General features: G+C 39.5%; 1 protein-coding gene across 2 annotated transcripts in view; it reads left to right on the top strand.

Annotated features, from left to right (window-relative positions):
* The window catches only part of GABRG2 (gamma-aminobutyric acid type A receptor subunit gamma2), a 92,979-nt gene that overhangs the window by 36,070 nt on the left and 35,007 nt on the right, over positions 1–21,902 (top strand). For both annotated transcript variants that reach the window (XM_010972231.3, XM_074350326.1), the window contains 2 exons: positions 2,090–2,172; positions 4,788–4,925. In XM_010972231.3, the coding sequence (XP_010970533.1) occupies positions 2,090–2,172; positions 4,788–4,925 (221 nt within the window). The remainder of the gene's footprint in view (positions 1–2,089; positions 2,173–4,787; positions 4,926–21,902) is intronic.

Below are 21,902 nucleotides of genomic sequence, written 5' to 3'. Positions count from 1 at the left end.
GCCAAAGAAGACACCCCCACACCACGACATGTCCCCTGCCCAAGATACTCTCCGGTACTACAACTAAGCAAACATTTACCTTTCATTTTTAAAATTGCTATAAAATAGAGTTAATGTTTCTTATCTCACAGAGTTGTAATAAGGACTAAGTGGGGTGATATGTGAAGTGCTTAATATAGAGCCTAATAAAAAAAAAATGTAAGCAAAGGAGATACTTAAATTATTTGTATATATTTTCAGTAATAGGTAGGACTAATACAATTCTTCTAGATCTTAGTATCCAGGAACCTGGAACTTCAAAATGGTTCCTGTTAAATACCCTTGTGACATATATTTCATGCTGTATGTGATATCCAAAATACAAAATATACTTTAAACTGGATCCAAATCCTCTCTGCCATCAGTTCTATCAGTGAGTAGGAAAAATGGCCACGATTACAAAAGAAATTCATTGCCCGTATTTTGACTTCATCATGGGTTTTTATTAAATTAGAAGTAAGGTAGTGACTGGAATTATAATCCAGTGGAAATCAAAGTTTGTCCGATAAATAAGAGCTCAGTCTAGTTTGAAGTACTAAGTAAAGTCACACTATCTTAAGTCCTTTATCATTCTAATATTATAGTCAGTTTTCCATTTCTATTAACTTGCAGAATCACTATACAATATTTAATTATGGAAACCACCTCAAAAATGTCACTCATGAGATTCATCCAAGATTTGAATGAGTTGCTAATCTGTACAGAGAGATGATTTTATTCTTGTGGCTTATCTATAATGAGTTATGAATGTGCATGTATATGCATAGACATATATCTATGTACCTATCTGCGGTCTACATTATTTTCAATTTTAACAGTTCCAGTTTAATTTGGAGAAAAAATACTAATAAAATATCAAATTTAATTGAAGTTTCACTTATGAATAAAACTAATCTTTTCTTTGGAAGAGCATATAATTATTTAGCTTTGGAGGCGTAATCTTGGGTTCAGATCTCAGCTATGCCACTAGCTTTGTGACTTTGGGCAAGTTCAAGTACAGTAAAGCCATAATAACACTAAACTCACCTTAGCCAGTGCCATGGGGACAACTAAGGAGTCAGTGATCATTAGTTACATTTTAAGATCAGTAATTGCTCTATTATACCATAGAAAAGTAAAATCTCCCCAATTAAAAATGATGCTAAACTGTAAAATCTTTCAAAATAAAAGTTTTTAAAATAACTTTTATTGCTTTAAGATTGATACCTGCACATTGTAAGAACTGTCGCTAACAAATATAAAATTTGGAAAATCATCAACCCCTCACCTTTATAACTTTACAGTATATTCATACTTCCCCAAAGGTGGTCAAAACATCTAGGACTCACTTATATTTTCTCTGTCCTAGAAACCCAGCCTATATTGGGATCCAGAAGATCTCAGTAAGCACCCCAGCTGCAAACAAATTGGGACTCATTGGCAGACTTTTTTTTAATAAGTCTCTGTATCCGTATTTAACATGTCTTGATTGCCATAAGATACTGGTCTCCTCTGTAACATCCTATCCAATGGTTTCACAGTGTTCCTTTGTAAGAATGCATAACACTCCATTTGTGAAACATAGGTATTTTTAAACTCACATATAGTAATTTAAAGCTAACATCTAACAAGTACTTACAAACAGAAGGTTCTGCTTTAATTAGCAGATAAGATCGGAGAATTATCTGCATTCATTTACACGCAAACAGCAAATGAGCTTAAGTTCTTAAAACAGTTTGTTCTAGTAAGTACATTAAGAGCATTCTTAGCGATCTCATTTGTGCAATTACTTTGCCCTCAAAATTAGGTGATCATGAATATTGAATACATGAAGTTGAGGTCAGTGAGATCCTATGGTTTGGTCTGTGAAAATAAATGGACTGCATTAAGTCTTAAATAATTTTCTCGTGGACTTGGTGGATTTCTTCAGTGAGGATCACCTTGGGTTATCAATAAGAATGGGTGATATACTCTCCGGGAATGAAACTGAATGGTCATTAGAAAATGTGCTAGTGTACGTTTTTTTAAACTGTCTAAAATCTCTGTTTATGTTTCATATCTTCCTGTTTAGGTTGACGATTGATGCTGAGTGCCAATTACAGTTGCATAATTTTCCAATGGATGAACACTCCTGCCCCTTGGAATTCTCCAGTTGTAAGTAATGCTCATTTGATGTTCTGTAACTCCTCTCACCAGTCGCCTTTCTGATTGCAATATCAATTAATTGGGAGACTTACAGAGAATGCAGAATTGCAGTAAGTGATGTTGTTGACTTTGAAGATTTTGATAATCTTTTTCATCGTTAAAAAAAGAAAAATCTATTTTATCAGGAGTTACAAATAGATTTCATTGGGGCGCAAACTTTGAATAAATTGGCAGTGGTTGCCTGGAGCCCTTTGTTGGGAAAGATTGTAAAGCCAGGCCTGGTATCAACAGAAAGGGCAATGGTGGATTACACATCTCCGCTCCCACATGGGCCCAGGAGAACAGAGGACCAGTATGTTTGCTCGTTGCTTTCTCCCTTTATGTATCAAGACGCATAGAGATCCCACAATGTTTGCTCACTCCAATTTTGATACACCTGTTAAACAAAATTGAAAATTACCTCCCTCCACCTGGAGTTCTAGTAATATCTAGAACTAGGTATCCACCAGTGAGCAAAAGACTGATTTTTGGTGCCATGTGGGTCCAATTCCAATCCAATCCCATCCCTCTAGACTTGAGCGGATTACTAAGTCTCTCAGCGAGTCCACAACACAGGTGCCCAATAGAGATGATAAGACCTGCCTCACCTAAATATTGTTTTGTTGATGTAATAATATATGTACAATGTTTGGATGCTACCTCACACATAGTGAAGATTCAATCAGGAGCTCTATTACTTTATTAATTATTATTATCATCGGAAAATGGACGATAGCGAGAAGATCCGTGATGATTCTAACTCAAGTTAAGCTTTAGTAACCTTCACAGATACTTCCTGCCTGAATCAGAAATAAGCCTCAGTTTCCCCCACATGTTCGCCTCACCATTTGTTCAACATTCATGTTAGATTGCTCACCTCCTCCTCATTTTTGGTTTGTCAATTGTGCGTACTAGGGAGAATGAAGAACTAATTATGAATTTTAAATTATACACACACACGTATATACACATATATAATTTGCCAGCAAGGGAGTGATGGAGAATCTTAAGAGCCAACTAAATCATAATAACTATACTTTCAATGAAAAGAAAAAAATGAGAAAAGCAAACACAAATTTCACTAAACATCATTTCCACAGGGAACCAAAGGAAAACTTCATTGTGCATTATATGTACTGAGAAAAATTCCCATGATAAATCTCACTCCATATGTTTTACTTCATCCAAGAATACAGTGTGTTTCAGTGGAAGCTTCCCTAAGGTTTAGGAGATTGCATTTCTTTTCTTCTAATTTTCTACCTGACACTGCTCTTCTCCTGAGTCAGCTAAAACTGAAGAACGAGTGGTTTCTGTGCCATCGGGCCACTGATTGACAATTGTCTTCTGAACCCAAACTGACCTGAATATTACTTATTGCTGTCAAACCAGTTCAGTCACCAACAGGTACTCCATAGGAAGTTTCTTAATATCATCAGTTTTCACCACATCTTGTCCTCTCCCTCCAAATCCCCCATCCTATAGCGATGTGGGAACTCTTTTTTTTTTTCTTTCTTCTTAATTAAAACATAACAGACAAAGAATTAGACCACAAGAAAAGAAGGAAACATAAAGGGTTTTATTCCAAGAAGTCAATCAGCCTCCATAATCAAAACTTTTCTTTCCATAGCATTATTAGAAGACAAACAGTTGAGAAGATTCCTAGTTTTATAATCAGTCTGTCTGTCTGTCTATCCATCCATCCATCCTTCCATCTATCTACATACCTATCTTTCTTACTTGAGTTTATTCTACAGTTTACTTAATAATGTTTATCCATTCAACAACTGTATATTGACCATTAATTCCATGAAATAAGTATGCTCATCATCCCCATAAGGAAACAAATAATTCAGGAAAAAAAATTAAGAAATTTGTCTAGGGTATTATGGCTAGGAAAAGGTACTGATCATCGCTAATTTTCAGCGTAATCTCTTTCTCATGAGTGCTGTCTGTTCTCTTGGCTGAACATGACTGAGCCACAGTCCTCACTGGTATCTTCCCCTTGACATTTCCACTTACTGCCTTTAATTGTAGATTTCTGTGTGTAAAATGAAGTCTCAGCAAGTTGAGGGAGAGCATAAACAGTTGAGGTATTTTTTCCCAATCATCTTCGACTCCAAGGACATGCCCCGGAGACGGATTTGAGTCTGCTCTTCTTCCATCATTTTCTGTTTCTGCATGACTCTCAAACATCTTGCCCTTTTGAGACTCTTCCAGCATAAAACAATGTCTTGCACATGTACCATTAATTACATACTGGCCACTTTTTATCTGTTACCCCAGACAATGCAAAGGATGCATGTAGTGTATACAAAACCAGGCAGAGTATGCCTGATGCCTTCTGTGTAATTAAAGAGCTTCTCAAGGGTAATGCTAATCTCCTGATCTTTTAACCTCACTTCCCATCAGGACGCGGCATCACTGCATTGACGTCCTCTGCTGTAGTGCTTTTTAGTCCAGGGTCCTCATCTAAAGCACAGCTCTGTCTCCCTCGGTATCCACCTCCGTGTCTTGTTCACAGAAGGCGGCTGCTCCGTTCGTTCATTTTTAAGCATTTGAAATGTGTGTCTCTCGTCTCGTGGCAGACGGCTATCCCCGTGAAGAAATTGTCTATCAGTGGAAGCGCAGTTCCGTTGAAGTGGGCGACACAAGGTCTTGGAGGCTCTATCAGTTTTCCTTTGTTGGACTGAGAAACACCACTGAAGTGGTGAAGACGACTTCTGGTAAGATGCACTCAAACAATTCTGAGTGACCCTTCCACAGTTCAATATCCAGTACATGTGATTCAGAAGCTATCAGTACCTGTCTACAAATAATATTCAGAAAATTGAAGTGTTTCAGTTGATGAGAGAAAAGTGATCATGGTATTCTAGTATAATGTATAAATATAAATGGACTCTCAATTTAAAGCAAATTAGATTCAAATTGGGTAAGTGAACAATTTGCTTAATTTCCGTTAAGTGAAAATGAGTAGCAATTATTAAAAAAGGGGAAAATATTTATCAGGCACAGGTGTAATATTTCTTTTAAGAAATATGTTTCATAATATATTGAAATAACAGCATTTAATGTCTCACATGGGGAAAATTAACTTTTCAAAATGCAGAAAAGTGACCATAGTGGATATGGACTAATTCTCTGTTCAGTGATGAAACGTTTTGAACCGGCTCCATCTGTGAATAAGGAACTGGGTTTTGGTATCAGATAGGCCTGGGCTCACATACCAACTCCATCAGGTGCCAGCAACAGATTTTAAGAAATTACTGAGTTTCTCAGGGGACTGGCTCTCCCAGATAGCCAGTGTGGACAGAAAGGTCTGCGTCACCGGCCTTCTGGATGTATGGAAATGAAAAGGTAAGGCACTGAGAGAGCATCCGGTAAGTAGTGCTTAATAATGATACTGACCAAGGATGCATGGGACCTAATGTGGTCAGGAAACTAAAAATCTGTATTTTTATATCATATATCATTATTTTTAATGGTATTAGTTGAACTGATTTTAAAAACCATGTTGGGGGGTAGTCAGACACATTTCTGGACCAGGTCTGTCTCGTGGGTGGCTACAGGTTCTTACAAACCTTCTGCAGTGCGGAGTACATACTCCGTACAACTTATTCCAGCTACTCCTTTTTAAAGTTAGGTGAATTTAAATATATCCTAATTTCAAATGTAAACATTGTGTTCCCAGCTTACCATTTAATAAGACATACCTTTTTATATTTATTTCCATGAGTGAAGCTGTTTTCTGTTGATTCATTCTCTCATACCTGCCTTTTTTCCCCCCCTGGAATTCATAGGACATATTTTTGTGTGTTGACTAATTTGGAAGGCTTTGGTCTATTGTACAGAGAGAAATTAAGTTAAGGACCTATACAGAAATGGAAATTTAAGGCTCTGCTTTCTTCAACACTACCCTCTAAATCAAAGAGTTCTCTGGCTCTGACATTGTTTTTGGCATTTTTCAGATTTCTTCAAAAACTCTCTTATGTTGCAAAAAGAATCTGAAAGAAAATCAAAGAAATGCTCTAATCTACTTTTAAAACATGGCCTTATGTTCTCTTATTCACTGGAAATCCTGACCATCAAGTGCTAAAACAGTCTTTCTTTTGGTCCCCCCAAAAAGATTCAAGATTGTCTTAGAACTGGTCTCCCATCTGTGAAAGAACGCATGTAAAAATAATCTCTAAGTCTACATGCTTCCAGAATGAGAAATTGGGCATTAAATTCTGTTGTGTATTCATATTTCCATAATTATTCCAGCACCCTAAAACAGAACTCGCAAATTCGTAACTAGCAGATCCTCTGTTTAGTCATGTGAATCCAGAGTGACATTAAAACCAAATGGTAGTGAGGGAAGGGCTGGCTTTGTATCACCGGGTCTAACGTCACCCCCTCCCCATGGTTTCATATTGAGAATTACCTAGAGCGTATTTACTCTCTAGTAAGAGATACTTCCAAAAGAAAATGATCTGCTTACTTAAAGCTTGGCAAGAATATTTATCAAAGTTTCTTTTCAGAAGGCTATTAATCTTCCTAGAGAAATCGAAGCTGAACTGTATTGATAACAGACTGGATACTGAGTGGCCCCACTGATTGTATCAAGTCCTCGTGAATTTTAGTGCGGTAGTTAGCCCCCGCCCTGACCTCCTTACGCTCCCTGCTCTGGCCAGGCTGTTTTTGTGTGTGCGGTACCGTTTCAGTTGTCTCTGTGAAGAGAAACTGGCTAAACTGGAACGGAACACCGGTGCCGAGAGGCAGCCTGACTCTTGTCATAGTCGATGCTGTAATGATCGGAATTTCTCCGTGATCTTTTGTCTTATTCCTGATGACATTCTTATCTTCAAAGTGTAGTTCTGTAACTAATTAATCATCCACAAGGAAGTTACATTAATAACTTTCTTGGGAGATTATCGGAAGATCAAAATTCTAGCCTTTTTGAATCTTGGCTGTTATGACAATGTGGTTTTTCTCCTAGGCTTATAGTAAATGTATCTCCCTTTGAGAATTCTGTCGCAACTCAGAATGTTGCCTAAACTTTGGCTTACTTACCACGGGGATTTCTAGCCTGCATCCGTTCCAGTCCGCCTTCCATGACTTTGTTTTATGCAAGTGGTGATTGTTTTGCAGGTTCTGTGGTGTTTTTGGTGTTTACATGGGCTCATTGTTATTAGGAAAGTGAATCTTTTAAAGGGAAGTTCAGATTAGGACCATAATTGGAAAAGCAGAAGCATCTGGCAAATAGAAATTTGATATAAAAATAGAATGAAAAATAAGTGTCCTTAAATTTTAAGTGCATATATTTGTGTTCCCCAGACTCTGAGTATGTTGAAAAAGAGAAATACTAGAGAAAAGGGCGAGTGCAGCTAGCGCCGAAGTACAGCTGTTCCATGCTTTCAGCAGAAGGACAGAAGGAACATGCACAGGAAGGAATCTTCTTCCTCACCGGATAATTCAGTGCTATGTGATAACCCTGCAACGTGGCACCTGAATCATCTTTATCAGCACTGGTATCTGTGTCACTCTTGAGAAAAACATTGCCTGGGTGGTAGACTTATACGACTTAAAGAAGACTTTGAATCTGTGGTCAATACATCAGAACAGATTCCAGACCCATGATTTGTCCTTCACACCATCCTCTGTTCCTGACTGCTGTGTATCTGGGAATAGCACCATCATTGTCCCAGTGAGCCAGGCGTGAGCACTCGGAGAGTCACATGTCTGCCTCCCACATCTAGTGAATCACCCAGGCACTTATGCCTCTGAAATACCTTGTGTAACTGTCCTCTTTTCGGTTGCCACTGCCACTGTCCTAGTTCACGATTTTGTCTGTTCTCATCTGTGTAGGTAGCCTATTAAGCTGTGTCCCTGCTGTCAGTGTCTCTCTGCTACAGTCTGTCCTTGATACATTAATCATAAAGGCTAGCACTTACTGAGCACCAACGACATGTCCCATAGCAAACATTTTATATAAAGGACTTACTTTAATTCCCACAACCATGGTCATCTTCACTGTCATCAACACTGAGGGGATCTCTGTGGACGAGGAACGGACTTCTAGGGTTCGTTTACTTGCAGGGATCAGACATGGCAGCTGGGCGGTTTGCTTTCAGACTCTCACTCTAAACCACTACACTATCTTTATCCCCACTGTGGCCCAGTGAGTCCTCCTGAACCACAACTTCCCTCATGTGCCAAGAATTCAGGAGGTTCGGTGAAGCACAAGTTATTGTTCCTAATATATAAGCCCCTGACCTCAGGAACTTCCCAGCTTGGTTTTCTACAATTTCCCGGCTTGTAACAGAACTACTCTGTTAGTATTTCCTGAATATAAATAGCCAGTCCTATGTACACATTGAATTTCAGTCTCCTTTTCAGCTTGTCAGCTCAACCCTACCTTCGTGACTTTAAAACATAAATAAACAGCTTCTCGTCCATGAGACTTGTACAGATCTTAATGCCACAACAACTTGGAACAAACTTTAAGATGGTTCAGTCTCGGAGCCAGGCAGCTCAGGTTTGAATACTGGCTTGTGTACGTTATTGGAAACACGTAAGCTCAGTGTCACCAATGTTACAGGGCTACTCTCAGGATCAAGGAAGATACTCCGTTAAAAGTGCTTTACAAACTGTGCCTAATATGTAGGAAGGATTCGGTGAGTGGTGGGGGGAGGGACCACCATCATTGTCATCATCAGACTTCCCTCACAGAATCGTCGCCCACTATGTGAAAACATCATTTCTGCCTTGCGGTGTTTCGGCACTCATTTTAGTCCCCCTTACCTGCCCCCTCATGCCAGTAAGTCATAAGCCTCCCCATGGAAGGCTTTGTTTAATCATCTTTGCACCCATGATACTGTGAGCCTGGTGACTCGCTGAGAGTTGATTAGTAGCTAATTGTAAGATGGATTGCTTGTGACAATTACATTGATAAGACCATAAATTTTTCTTCAATTAAATAAGCAATGCAGAATTCTCTTCTATATTTTTCCATGACTCATCGTTTACTCTGAAGTAGACGACTTGCTTCTTTCTAGTCATACTGCCATGGCCAGTTCACCAAATTACCTACCTGATTTTTGGTATCAAGCAGAGCTTTGTTCCCTCATGTTCTCGTGAAATGTGAGCTATAAAGACGGGCAAATCAGTTTCTTAGGGGAACCTACATTCTTGAGATCGAAATGCCATTATTATGAATCAAAAAGAAACATATTCTTCCTATAGAAGAAAAACATTCAGTCTTTTTTTCTTCCAGTTTTATTGAGATGTAATTGACAGACAGCACTGTGTAAGTTTGAGGTATATTGCATAATGATTTGACTTGAAAACATCGTGAATGATTGCCACATTAAGTTCAGGGAACATCAATGGTCTCATAGAAATACAAAATTAAAGAAATAGAAAAAAATCTTTTTCCTTGTAATGTGAGCTCTTAGGATTTTACTCTTAACTTTTATATACAACATACAGCAGTGTTAATTATATTTATCATGTAGGACATTACACGCCTACTACTTACTTATCTTATAACCGGAAGTTTGCCCCTTTTGGCTACCTTCATCCAGTTCTCCCTCCCCCAGCCCTTGCCTCTAGTTAACTGTAAATCTGATCTCCTTTTCTATGAGTTTGCCTGTTGTTTGTTTTTGAAGTGTAATTGATCCACAACACTGTTGGTTCCTGTTACACAACATAGTGACTTGGTATTTCTATATATTTCAAAATGATCAACGTGGTAATTCTGAAAAGCCATTCCACAGTCCATATTATCTTTAGAAATGTAAACATAAGTGTTTCATAAATTTGGGGGCATTCCCATGTACATGAACTAGTACTTTCTTCCTTTGTGTCTTCTACCCGTCTTTTTGGCTTAGATTCCATGTCAAGTTGTATTTTCTTGATTTCTATTACAAGAAGTGCATAAATATTAAAAAGCCTGTGCACCACTAAAACTTTACCTTGCTTTCCAACAGGGGCATGTAGACCACAAATTTAGAAATGTCAGCTCTGTGGATGAAGTCCATGTTCATGGCTTGATTTCTAATATATATATATACATATAATCCACCCTAGAGCGTCAGAGCTTGACTGATGTTCTCCCACCAAACTTCCCTGAGGTTTCTTGGATACATTGTACTTACTTCAGATCTTCGTGCCTAATTTTTTTCTTAATACTAAACTCCAGTTCAACCTTTTCTGTCTAAATCAGCATATACGTACTGGTCAAATAATTCTCCAAATAGAAGAAAAAGAAGTAGCTCCCACCTTCTGGGCTGGGTTTTAATTGATACGTCTTTGGCAACCCAGGGAGACACACTTGAAACTACTCATCACTGAGGTGAACTATTTAGAGGGAAAGAAAAAGAGAAATTTTTTTAAGAAAGTAAGTTACTGGTAATTTTTCCACTGAATAGGTTAGAATAAAACAATTAATAAACCTAAACGATAGGAGAGAAATAAACAACCACATCACCGACCCTGCAGTGTCTGGTTCCTTTTGAGTCGGTAAATTGTGAGCCCATTTTGGTCAATAATACAATTTTCAAACTACTTGAAGCAAACTGATAATCTTGTTAAATCAGTGAAAGACCTCACTGTAATATACTTTTATTTTATTTCAAGCTTCAATTTAGAAAAAAAATAAAAAAAACCTTTGGTTTCAGGGGAGGAGGATGTATGAATTATGTAAAGAGAGCTGGGCCAGAAACAGCCACGGGGAAGTCACTCGCCCTTTCTGGGATGAAAAGTCCTTATCTGTGAAGTGAATGCGTTTGACTAGTTGCTTCTTTAAAGTCCTTGTCCTTAGACTTATTTATAACCTCCAACGTAACGAAGGTTACACGATAGATGTTCCAGTGTAGGAGCGACTTTATATAGTAATGTTTTCCTTCGTCAGATTTTCAGTGTCTTCTAAACAAGTCAAATGCAAAACTAACCTCCTTTAGGCTTTAAATGAGATTCGCACTCTGTTCTGTTGTTAGCGATAGGACATTGTATATATAATGGAATATTCAGAGGCTACATCTAAATATCCCACATTGGAATTTTAAATTCCAACATTGCTCTGACATTGCCTGGCAGGGAGACAAGGCTTAAGAGGTGAAGAGGAGTTGCGCAGAGAAGTCGTGGGAAGTCTGCAGAAAATTGTTTGGTTTCAAGGGGACACGCTTCATTTCAGCTTATGTTCCATCGGCAAGAACTAGCTGCCCGCCCCTGTGGAGCTAAAATGGGGCCGGAAAGCGTAGACGAGCTGTGTGCTGGGGAGGGACAGTGGGCTTTTATGACTTTCTAGTGTCTGTGCCTCACGCATGGCACCATTTTATTTCTCACAAGGAGCCTCTGAGAGAGGTATTATGTTTCTGTTACGAAGATGAAGCAACTTAAATTTATAAGGGCTAAGTACTTTGTTCAAGGCTGTTCAACAGAGTTATTTACCCAGATCCCCAGATTTTACCCCGCTCCATCTCTCCGACATGGGAGGTAAAGGGATGAATTAATTAAAAGAAAAAGTTATTCCTTAGCTTGATCATAGCTAATTTTATGGAGACGATGCAATGAAGTAAGAGCACTTAATATGGTCACTATATTGCTGCGTCCACAAAACGTTAACCTGTAGGGACAGCAGTTACATTTACATCGGGCAGTTAAAGTCAAGTGGGAAACAATTTAGTGACAATGTATTTTCCCTTTTCAGAAACACATTTATTGCTTATAAGATACTATTATTCACTTGCTCAGTGGACCTGTGGGTCACCGTGCAAATCTGGCTTTAAATAAGAAACTGTTGGAACCAATGTATTTGTATAAATTTGTTACTGGAAGAAAAGTCTCATCAGAAAGAAAGCATAATAAAAGTCTGGCATGACTTCTATTTACAGTAATTTTGAGGACTAATATCTTATTTTGACCATCTATCAAAAGCAACCAGGTCAAGACAACATGAATTTTTATCCAAGTATATCGTGTTTCCTAATTCATCTGAAATTCCTCTTTGGCCACGTTTAGAAGACATGTTGATCACTGTGACTGATGTAATTAATTGAGCTCTCCTGTCCAGCTGCTGCCCCCAAATAAATGAAAAACACTAAATAATTTTCTAAAGTATAAAAATGTGAGATGATGGAGACTGAGTCTACAGACACTGCTCTATGTGCAGATTCGCTGAAGGTTCCTTTCACTGTGTTTGATGCAGTTGAAGAATTCCTCTTTATTTTTGCATTTTCAGAAAATAATGCACTTGGCATTGCAGATATGCAAATTTAAGCATGTCAGAGACTGAAAAGGGCATCAAATAGCAATGAGGAAAATAATGTATTGTTTTTTAAATGTAACTTTCTTTTCTTCAAAAGGAGGTTATTAGGATGGTTATAGCACACTGCAGTGCATAATAATCCAGAAGTGGATTTCCTGGGTATTCAAGCTGGGGCTGACCAGAATTCGTGTACCATTCTCACCTGCCACTCCTGTAATCTATTTCGTTTAGAAAATCAAGAACCGCTAGTCTTCGTAGTCCATTCCAGAAGGGCAGAAAGAGATCAGAAAAGCCCAGGGACTAGAGAATCAGCAAATGTGTTAAACACGACTCATACTTTTTTTGTTTACATTTCTATATGGGTATCTCTGCTATTCAAGAAATTGCCAGTGCTTCACATTTAAGATATAAACCACATCATCAATGTTTAATTTTTCACATTTGTCTCCCGATTTATGCACCCCAAAATAACTACTCCGTGTCACACATCATCTCTCAGAACAATGACAAAAAGAAATACTAAAAAATAGCATTTTCTCTAAGGTGATAGTTTTTCTCCCATACCTGCCACAAACCTAATTGCTTTTTTCATAAGCATTTCTCTTATCAGCTGTATAAGATGATATCTTTACTTATGAATACTGATGTACAATAAATGACATTTCTGATGAGATGCAAACTTTAGTGTAGATAACCGAGTTTAGTGGAATAGTTTCCAAATACGATTTCTAATCTGCCTGCCCTCATATGCCTTACGGCACCATGCACCTTGGTTTTCCTCATTATTACTTCTATTGTTCACTGGACGGTGAAGAGCTCTGTAACATAAAAGACAATGTGCAATTCATGAGCTGTCTAATAGCTCCTTGCTAGAGAGAATGCAATCATGATCACTAATTATAACCACCTAATGATGACATTGTCTAAGTTGGTGACTTCTTGTTGCCAGTATTAGTGCCTGAGAGTAAAATTAGATTGATGGAAAAATAAAAATTTTAGGACTAAATATCAAAGCTCAAGGCCAACTGTAATTTTACTTACGGGTAATTGCTCCAAAGAGGTAAGATCACTGTAAATTGGTAGCCAGTTGCCTAACTCCAGCCTAGACCACAGATCGTTAGAAATGGATAAATTTAAATTTTATTTATTTCAGTCAACACTAAATAATTGAGGAATTTCAGAGGAAAACCTTCAGCATGTTTACATCTTAAATATCTGGGTTGTGTATTTGCATTTGAAAATGATTAGGTAGAACTGAATTCTTACCTGTCCAAATGGGGAGGCACACAATCTCCTTGACTAAAATTCCTGGCTATATGAATTTCTTGAATTACTGTTCCTTATTTTAGAAAACTAAGTGTATTTCTATCTCAATCAAAATAGGGGAAAATGAAGGATAATCAGCTCCCAAATGAGAGCAAATACGTATCTGTGGAAATAAAGAATATTCATTTATGTTTAATAGGCAGAGGGAATTTCTGTCTGTAAAATAACACTGTAAGAAATGAAGGTGAAAACTATTACTCAGCCAGTTTGCCTGAAAATAGGTAATAAGTTGCAGAGAAGTGCCAGAACCTGCCCAGCCTAGGTCTCACTTGCTTTTTACAGTCTACACCTGGGTTTGTTTATCGTAAGTATGTAGCATATGCAATGCAAATGGATTTAAAGTTGATTCAGTTTATCTCTACCACCCGCTTTCGTGGAAGATGGATCTTAAATAAACAGAGTTGTGAAGTTCTGTATGCGGACATCTGTGCGTCTAGTCTCCTCTGTATTTTTCTTTCTTTTTTTTTTCCAGCTCACATCTAAGCAGCTAAAAGCTGTGTTGCAGTTTCCCTGCATGTTACTGATTAGCAAGCAGTCTTGTATAGCCAATGAACAGTTTTTCTTTCATTTTCTTTGCAAAAATGAGACAGCTGGATATAGCACAAAAAAAAACTTTGATTCCTTTTAAGAGTTGCCTTTGTGGCTGTGCTAACGTATAGTTGAATGACCTTGAGCAAGTCATTTCCTCTTTCGGCCTTCAATTTCTTCATTTCAAAGTAAAAAATCTGTATAGATTAAATGTGAAGGTCCTTTTCAACCCTAATACGCTCTTCTGTTATTTCCTGAAATTTAGCGGTTCTGTCATGAAGCGAACTTCTGCTGGAATGCAGGTTTTCTATGTTCGCGTGAGTTCTTCACAGAAATTTCTATGTGTTTTCTTATTCTGTAAAACTCAAGAGAAATATAGATCTATTTTATCTGCCAAGTATAGAGAATTCTAGTAGCAACTGTGGGGCAAGAGGCCAGAGCATTACCATAGAGATGCTTGGTAAATCAGTTAAAGTCTGAAAAAATGAACTTGGCCTGGAAAAAATAGGCCCACTGTGGGTGTGAGGAGTGAGGGTGGAATTGCATTGAATTCATTGTGAATGAGGAACTGGGAGACGGCGAAGATAGGGCATTGGCTGTGCCATGGCTTTCACAGGGGAGAAAGAACAGACACTTGGTACCCTCAAACAGAAAGGTCACTTGGAATCAAGAGTGCATAGTACAGCCTGAACTTATTTTATTTTTAATTATGTAAATTTCAGTGATGTGTAAGTGCTGTGAATCGGCAGTCCATCAAAATAGTACTGACACTGCCATCTCTAAATCATAATAACACAACGTGGTAGCTCTTGTCAGCTCTTGATACATACATCATCTCACTCACTTTCCATGGTAATTCTATGAGGTGATGTTCATTTCCTGGGTGAGATTATGATGTACTACTGATCTTGTAGAAAAGCACCCAGATGGGGTAAAGGTCTTTTCCAAGACCACAGAGTAAGTTACTAAGCAGACACCCATGTTTCCTGACCGAGAGGCTGATTTTCCAGTCCAGTGATGACCGAAGCAGTTTCTGAATTTGAGTTTGCAGAAAGACTTGTCCTTGGCCATATTTTTTAAATCTAGTGTATCATTTGTTTTCTCTTTATTGTTATGGCATCTATGTATCTGTCATCTGTTTATCAAAAGTTGATTATGTACAAGTAAGGCAGAATCAGACTATCTGTCAGGTTAAGCTAGACTGTGCTATGGTAGAAAATAGCCCTCAAATCTCAGCGGTTTAAAACCATATACATATAAATATATTGTATCTATTACTCTTTCCCATGTGCTTTTTCTGTATATATATTATATATATATATATATTTTGTGTATATATATATTTATTGTAGTATAGTCAGTTTATAATGTGTCAATTTCTGGTGTACAGCACAATGCTTCAGTCATACATGAACATACATATATTCATTTTCATAGTCTTTGTCACCATAAGTTACTGCAAGATATTGAATATAGTTCCCTGTGCTATATAGTATAAACTTCTTGTTTATCTATTTTATATATATTAGTATCTGCAAATCTCGAACTCCCAGTTTATCCCTTCCCACCCCTTCTGCTCCTGGTAACCATAAATTTGTTTTCTATGTCTGTGAGTCTATTCCTGTTCTGTAAATACATTTGACCTTTTTTTTTTTAGATTCTACATCTAAGTGATATCATACGGTGTTTTCCTTTCTCTTTCTGGCTTACTCCACTTAGAATGACAATTTCCAGGTCCATCCATGTTGCTGCAAATGGCATTATTTTATTATTTTTTATGGCTGAGTAGTACTCCATTGTATAAATATACCACAGCTTCTTTATCCAGTCATCTGTCAATGGACATTTAGGTTGTTTCCATGCCTTGGCTATAGGCTAGTGCCCTGTGTACTTTTCTATTCTGTGGCATGCCATTCTCATGGTCAAAGGGGGAAATGATAAAAAAGTAAAATGATTCTTAAAGCTTCTGCTTTGATAGCGAAACCCATTTGGTCTATTTGCCAAAGCAAGTTGCATGAGTAAGTTTGATGTTTATAAGGTGGGATGCATGCTTCCATTACACAAAGGGCCTGCAGTGAAGGCCTCTGTAGGGATGGCCTTGGTAGAAAAACATAGCAAATGTTTAAAATTATAAAACTATAATCAAAATTTGCCATTAGTATAGTCCTTCATGCTATACATGGCCTGCCTAACTGGCCACATATATTCGTGTAGCTCAAGATCATATGTCAGAAAAAGTCACCCCCAACAAGGGAAAGGAATGACTGGCTCTCAAAGAAACCAGAGCCTGGGCATAAGATTTTCTCTCACTCTGAGAATTATCCTTAAAAAAAAAAAAAAAAAAAAAGACTGGTATGAGTCAAGCCTGCTTTACTTTGTCAATGACCAGAGCCATGATGTCCTATTCACGTAAAATTGGCTTCAGGAGGAGCAGGTAGGAAGACACAATATTAACATGGAAATTATCAGAGAGTGATGGGAACTGTCACATTTTATAAACCTGGGCAAGATTTCCCCTGCTGTACTGCTGGGACAGCTTTATTAATTATCATAGAAAACAAGTCTGTAAATATTGGTCCCATACTAAATTCAATTTTACAGATATTAGGCAGTGGTAACTTGTAAGAAACAATAAACCAGAATCATCCTCTTGTCGGGAGGCGGAAGTAATTGAACGTGATTTAATAATAAGTGGTTACAAAATAATGAAAAGGCCAAGCTTTCTTGATTATTGTTACTTTTTACATGGAAACAAATCCTTAATATCTTTAACAGTTCTGTGTAAGAAAAGAGTTCAAAGAGCGGTTTTAAGTAAAACATTTAAATGCTTTCTTTCGTTGACTCTTAACAATGAGCTTGAATTTTAACCCTTTCCTCTATGAAACATTCTTAATTTTGTCCCTCTGTTTTAAGAGATGAGGTACATGAAATACAGTGCTGCTCATAATGTAAAACATGTTCACATGGCTAATTATTGGCAGAATTAGAACTAATCAAGGAGCATCTGTGTCCTCAAGCCGCTGTACCCTGGACACGACCCCAGACTAAGCTGATAAACAAAGACATTCTCATTTTGCTGGCTGACACTGAATTAGTGACGAGTAGGAGATACTTGGGTCCTAAAAATCTGCCATTATTCTCCTACGCTGAGATAAACAGGGTGGATGCTGAGATGATGATGATACATACATTAACACCAGCTTTCACTGGGCATTACACATACGCCGGGCACTGTGCTAAGCAATTTACAGGATTTACGTTAACCTGCAGCAACTTTAGAAGGTAGATTTTGTTATTTCCATGATCACATAGCCAGTAAGTGACAAAGCCAGGATCTGAACCTGTGCTCTGAGACTGGGCCATAACGTTTTTGTTGGGCCTCATTTGTAAGAAGTGGTGACTTCCTTTTATTCATTAAGGAAGAAGGCTGTTCATATGAATAGGTGTGTGTGTGTGTGTAATATGTCATAAAGAACACATGTTCAAGGTACCTTATGAGATTGTGCATTGTACCAACCTGGTATGTTCTGCTCTTTGAGTTGATGGCAATATTCAGAATGTCATAACTGACTAACCTGATGTGTCCAGTTTTCTTTTTACAAAGAGAAGAATAAAGAAGTAATAGCAGTGTCTTGAATAAGGCTAGTTAAATTGCTTCCTAATACTAGAAGTATTATCTGTGACTCAAAGGAAAAACTCTGGGTAAAATTACATGGATACTAGTAAAACATGACTTTCAGTAAAATTTGAAGGGAATACTTAGCTGGGGTGAGAAGACCTGGCTTTCAGTTCTAGCTGACCTTATTCATAGGCACATATATCTAGATAAGTCATTTAACCTCTTTGAACTCACTTTGCTTATTGCAAAATGGGAGAACATAATTGCCTTACCAGAGCTACTATGAGCCTTAGCGGAGGTAACTGTTGGAAAATGCTGAGGGAATTGTGACCAGTTTTGGAAAGAGATGACAATGTGACCATACTATAATTGTATTTTTCCCTTTCTCTCTTTCTTTTTGTCTATATATATTTTTACTGAAGTCAGTTTGCAATGTTTTGTCAGTTTCTGGTGTACAGCACAATGCTTCAGTCATACATGAACATACATATATTTGTTTCCATATTCTTTTTCACCATAGGTCACTACAAGATATTGAATATAGTTCCGTGTGCTATACAGCATGAACTGGTTTATCTATTTTATATATAGTAGTTAGTGTCTGCAAATCTTGAACTCCCAACTTACCCCTTCCCATCCCGTTCCCTTCCTGGTAACCATAGTGAGTCTGTTTCTGTTTTGTAAATAAGTTTGTTTGTTTCTTTTTTCTTTTTTTTGTTTTAGATCCCACATCTAAGTGTAAGCCTTCCTATGTAGACTGTGAGTCTGACAGTTTTGTTGTGAGGGCTGTTCTTAGTGTGGATGGCTGCCACCTCTCTCTTCCATGTGTGTTGGCTGTTATCCCTTTGATTGGGGGTGTGGTTGGTGTTGTGGTGATTGGCGCCTGCCCTGATCCTTGCTGTTTTGTGGGGCCTCCTTTTTTGTTCTGTGGTTGTCACAGCCTTGACAGGTCGGCTCCCCTGTTGCTGGAATAGAGGCTTCTCGACCTGTGTCTGAGCTGCAGTGTGTGGTGGGCAGGGTTGGAGCGCTTCAGCTGGGAAGAAGCGGCCGAGTGTACCTCCACAGGAGATGTCTACCGGGAGGCGCCCTCTGTGGTGGTGTCTGTCACTTGCTGTGTGGGCTCAGAAAGCACTCTTTGTTGACTCTGCACTTGTCCCGCCTTAGATGCGGGAACGTCGGCCACCCGCTGTGGGCTGCGGTGTCCCCAGGTTCTGGGCCCCCTGAACCACCAGCGCAGCTCGGCCAGTGTCAGGTGCCAGGCCCCGCCGCAGCGGCCGTGCAGACCCCAGCCCCACCTCCGCGTACCGCCTGGTACCCGGCCTCGCCCCTGCTGTGCACGGGAACCCTGCCTGTTTGTCCCGGAGGCTGGGTCCTCAAAGCCACCAGGCGAGCAAATCCACCCTCTCTGCCTGGGGCTGTAAACAAATCTCAGTGCCGCCTGAGAGCTGCAGGGCCCCTGGGTATGGATTCAGCTTCCAGCCCCGCCTCTGCCAGCAGTGATGGCTGTGACCAGCCCCACCTCTCTTCTCCTGAGAACACACCGACAGTAGAGCCAAGCGTTGCGGCCCTCCGCCCCACGCACTCCAGCAGTGGTGCTTTTTCATGGGGTTCTCAGGCTGTTCAGTTCTGCACACTCCCCCTGCCAGACCTCATACCACCCTCCAGCCTCCTGAGGCTGCCTCTGTGCAGTGGGCTCCAGCCCTCTCCCCGGGCTCCTCACCCATCTCCAGCCTCCGGTCCCAGCTTCTCCCTGCCAGCTCGCGTCTAGGGCTGGGGACCGCAGGGACCCTCCGTGCCACTTTCTCTTAGGTCTGTCTGCCACGCGGCTGCCGCTCTCTCCTCTGAGCCTCGGAGGCTCTGCCCCCGTCCCCACTGACCCCCCGGCTGGAGACGGGGTGTCCCACTGTGAGGGCGCCTTTCTCTCTTCGCCTTTCCCTCCCCGCAGGACCGGCCCCACACTGATTTTCTTTTTCCTCCTACCGGATTTTGTAAGAATCCTCCTGGATTTCGAAGTGAGAGACACTCTGCCAGAGTTCAGTGGGTGTTCTGTGCGATTCAGTGGGTCTGCAGATGCAGTTCTTGGTGTTTTTGTGGGAGGGGGCGAGCTGTGAGTCTCTCCACTCTGCCATGTTGGCTCCTCTCCCTCTAACTTTAAAGTTAAAAAAGAAATGTTTCCACATGAAAATGCCAGGCATATTTAATGACTCTGAGGAAAGAAGAGTGACTTATCAGAATTTACTGAAAGTCTGTAGAAGGCAGTGACGGATGTGATGATCCACTCCTGCTTGCTTTGTAACCTTCTACTTAGACCAAAGAAAAGGAAGAAAGCTGATGCTGTCCCAAAAGGTCAGAAGAAGAGGGAGCCGGCGTGCTCTTTTAATAGCTGTTCCATAACGTGGCTTTGGAAGAAATGTGCTTAAGGATTTGGGAAATGGATATTAAGTTGACTTATTGACTGACCATGACTAGCCTGGAATGTCACACACACACACACACACACACACACACACACACACTGGATGTATCAGCGGAGTTCATTATTTTTCACTCCACGTTACTAACAATACTCTATGCCCTAGTTATAGACAAAAGCACACACGTCAGGGAGACCCTGGACTTGCCCAGTCAAGCTTCCTTATTTCCTAGATTAAAATAAAATAAAATAAAGTCCAGAGACGTGAAATGGCTTGCCAGCTAGATTCACAGGAAATGAAGCATCTAAGAATTGGTTCCCAGATCTTATTCAAGCCTGTCTGTTAAGTTCTGTAACTCACAAGTTTACTTCGGCAGGTCCTCTCTCTTGCATCAGATATTGAAGTAAAACAGAAAGACGAAAAGTAAACATCAAGAGGGGTGTAATGGCAGATGTCAGCAATCGGTGCTTTCTGAGGAATTAGTGACATGTGGCATCTTCGATAGTGTCTGTAACTGTACTGTGTTAGCTGAAATAACATGGAGTGGTGAAGGGAAAACGAGAGTCTGGAAAGCCAGGTTCCACTTCCAGGACTGCCTCTAACTTGCTACCTTAAATCCTTGATCACATCCCTTTGTGTGTCAGTTTCTCGTCAGTGAGATGCACACGACCGTAGCTGGAGTCCTTTCTCAGAAAGCTATGGAGAGAACGGATGTGAAAATGCTTTATGACACGTTCGAGTGCAGTGCTTACGCGCAGCCTCACCATCGTTGCTTCAATAATTACCCCAAGGCCTCTTTAGATCTGAAGTTCTGAAGTCATACCTTGGAGTTCAGAGATACATATATATCTTTGTGCCAGTGAGGAAACTGAGACATGAAAAAAAAAATGAATCATTTATCCCAGCTCCAGAAGGAGCAAGGCTGGGCATGTGACTCAGTTTCCTGCTTCTCATCCTGGCTTCCCGTGATCAGATTTTGTCATCAGGATTTAATAAGGATGACAAGTTGATAAAAATCAAGGATATTACTAAAGCAACACAGAGGCAAAAATCCACTTTATTCCCCCCCCCCCACTCTTGGTGGGAAAACTGCTATTAAAAGATCAAGGCTAAATGTGGAAATGAAAGGACAAAGGGAGTTAGACTCGGAGGAAGACAGAGGAAGATGGAATTTGGAATGGATGCATTTTCACCTAAAGCCAGTACGGGGCCTATGGCATTGGTCAGTTTTGAGGTTTTGGGGGAATTTGTGGGAAAGTAGAGCAGGCTAAACTCAGTTCCTTTAAGTTTCCTGGGAATCGAAAGTTAAACTTTTAGGTGAGGAATGTAGGATGGAAAACATTTTGAAATTAGAATTCACGTGGAGTTTTGGAAACAAATTTTAAGAGAATTATCCTTTCATTTCAAAACATCCAGTGCAGTCTCATGCCTCTTAAGTGGAGATGCAAGGAAAATGGCAAAGCTCTGCATGAGGGCTGGTCTCTGTTCTGCTTGGGACGGAAAGAAATCAACGTGTATGTCTTGAAAACTAATAGCTTCCTTGAACATTTCTCTCAAGATAATTGCT

The sequence above is a fragment of the Camelus bactrianus genome, chromosome 22, assembly GCF_048773025.1.
Source record: "Camelus bactrianus isolate YW-2024 breed Bactrian camel chromosome 22, ASM4877302v1, whole genome shotgun sequence".
Classification (NCBI taxonomy): domain Eukaryota; kingdom Metazoa; phylum Chordata; class Mammalia; order Artiodactyla; family Camelidae; genus Camelus; species Camelus bactrianus.
This window is presented reverse-complemented; position numbering and strand designations above follow the sequence as displayed.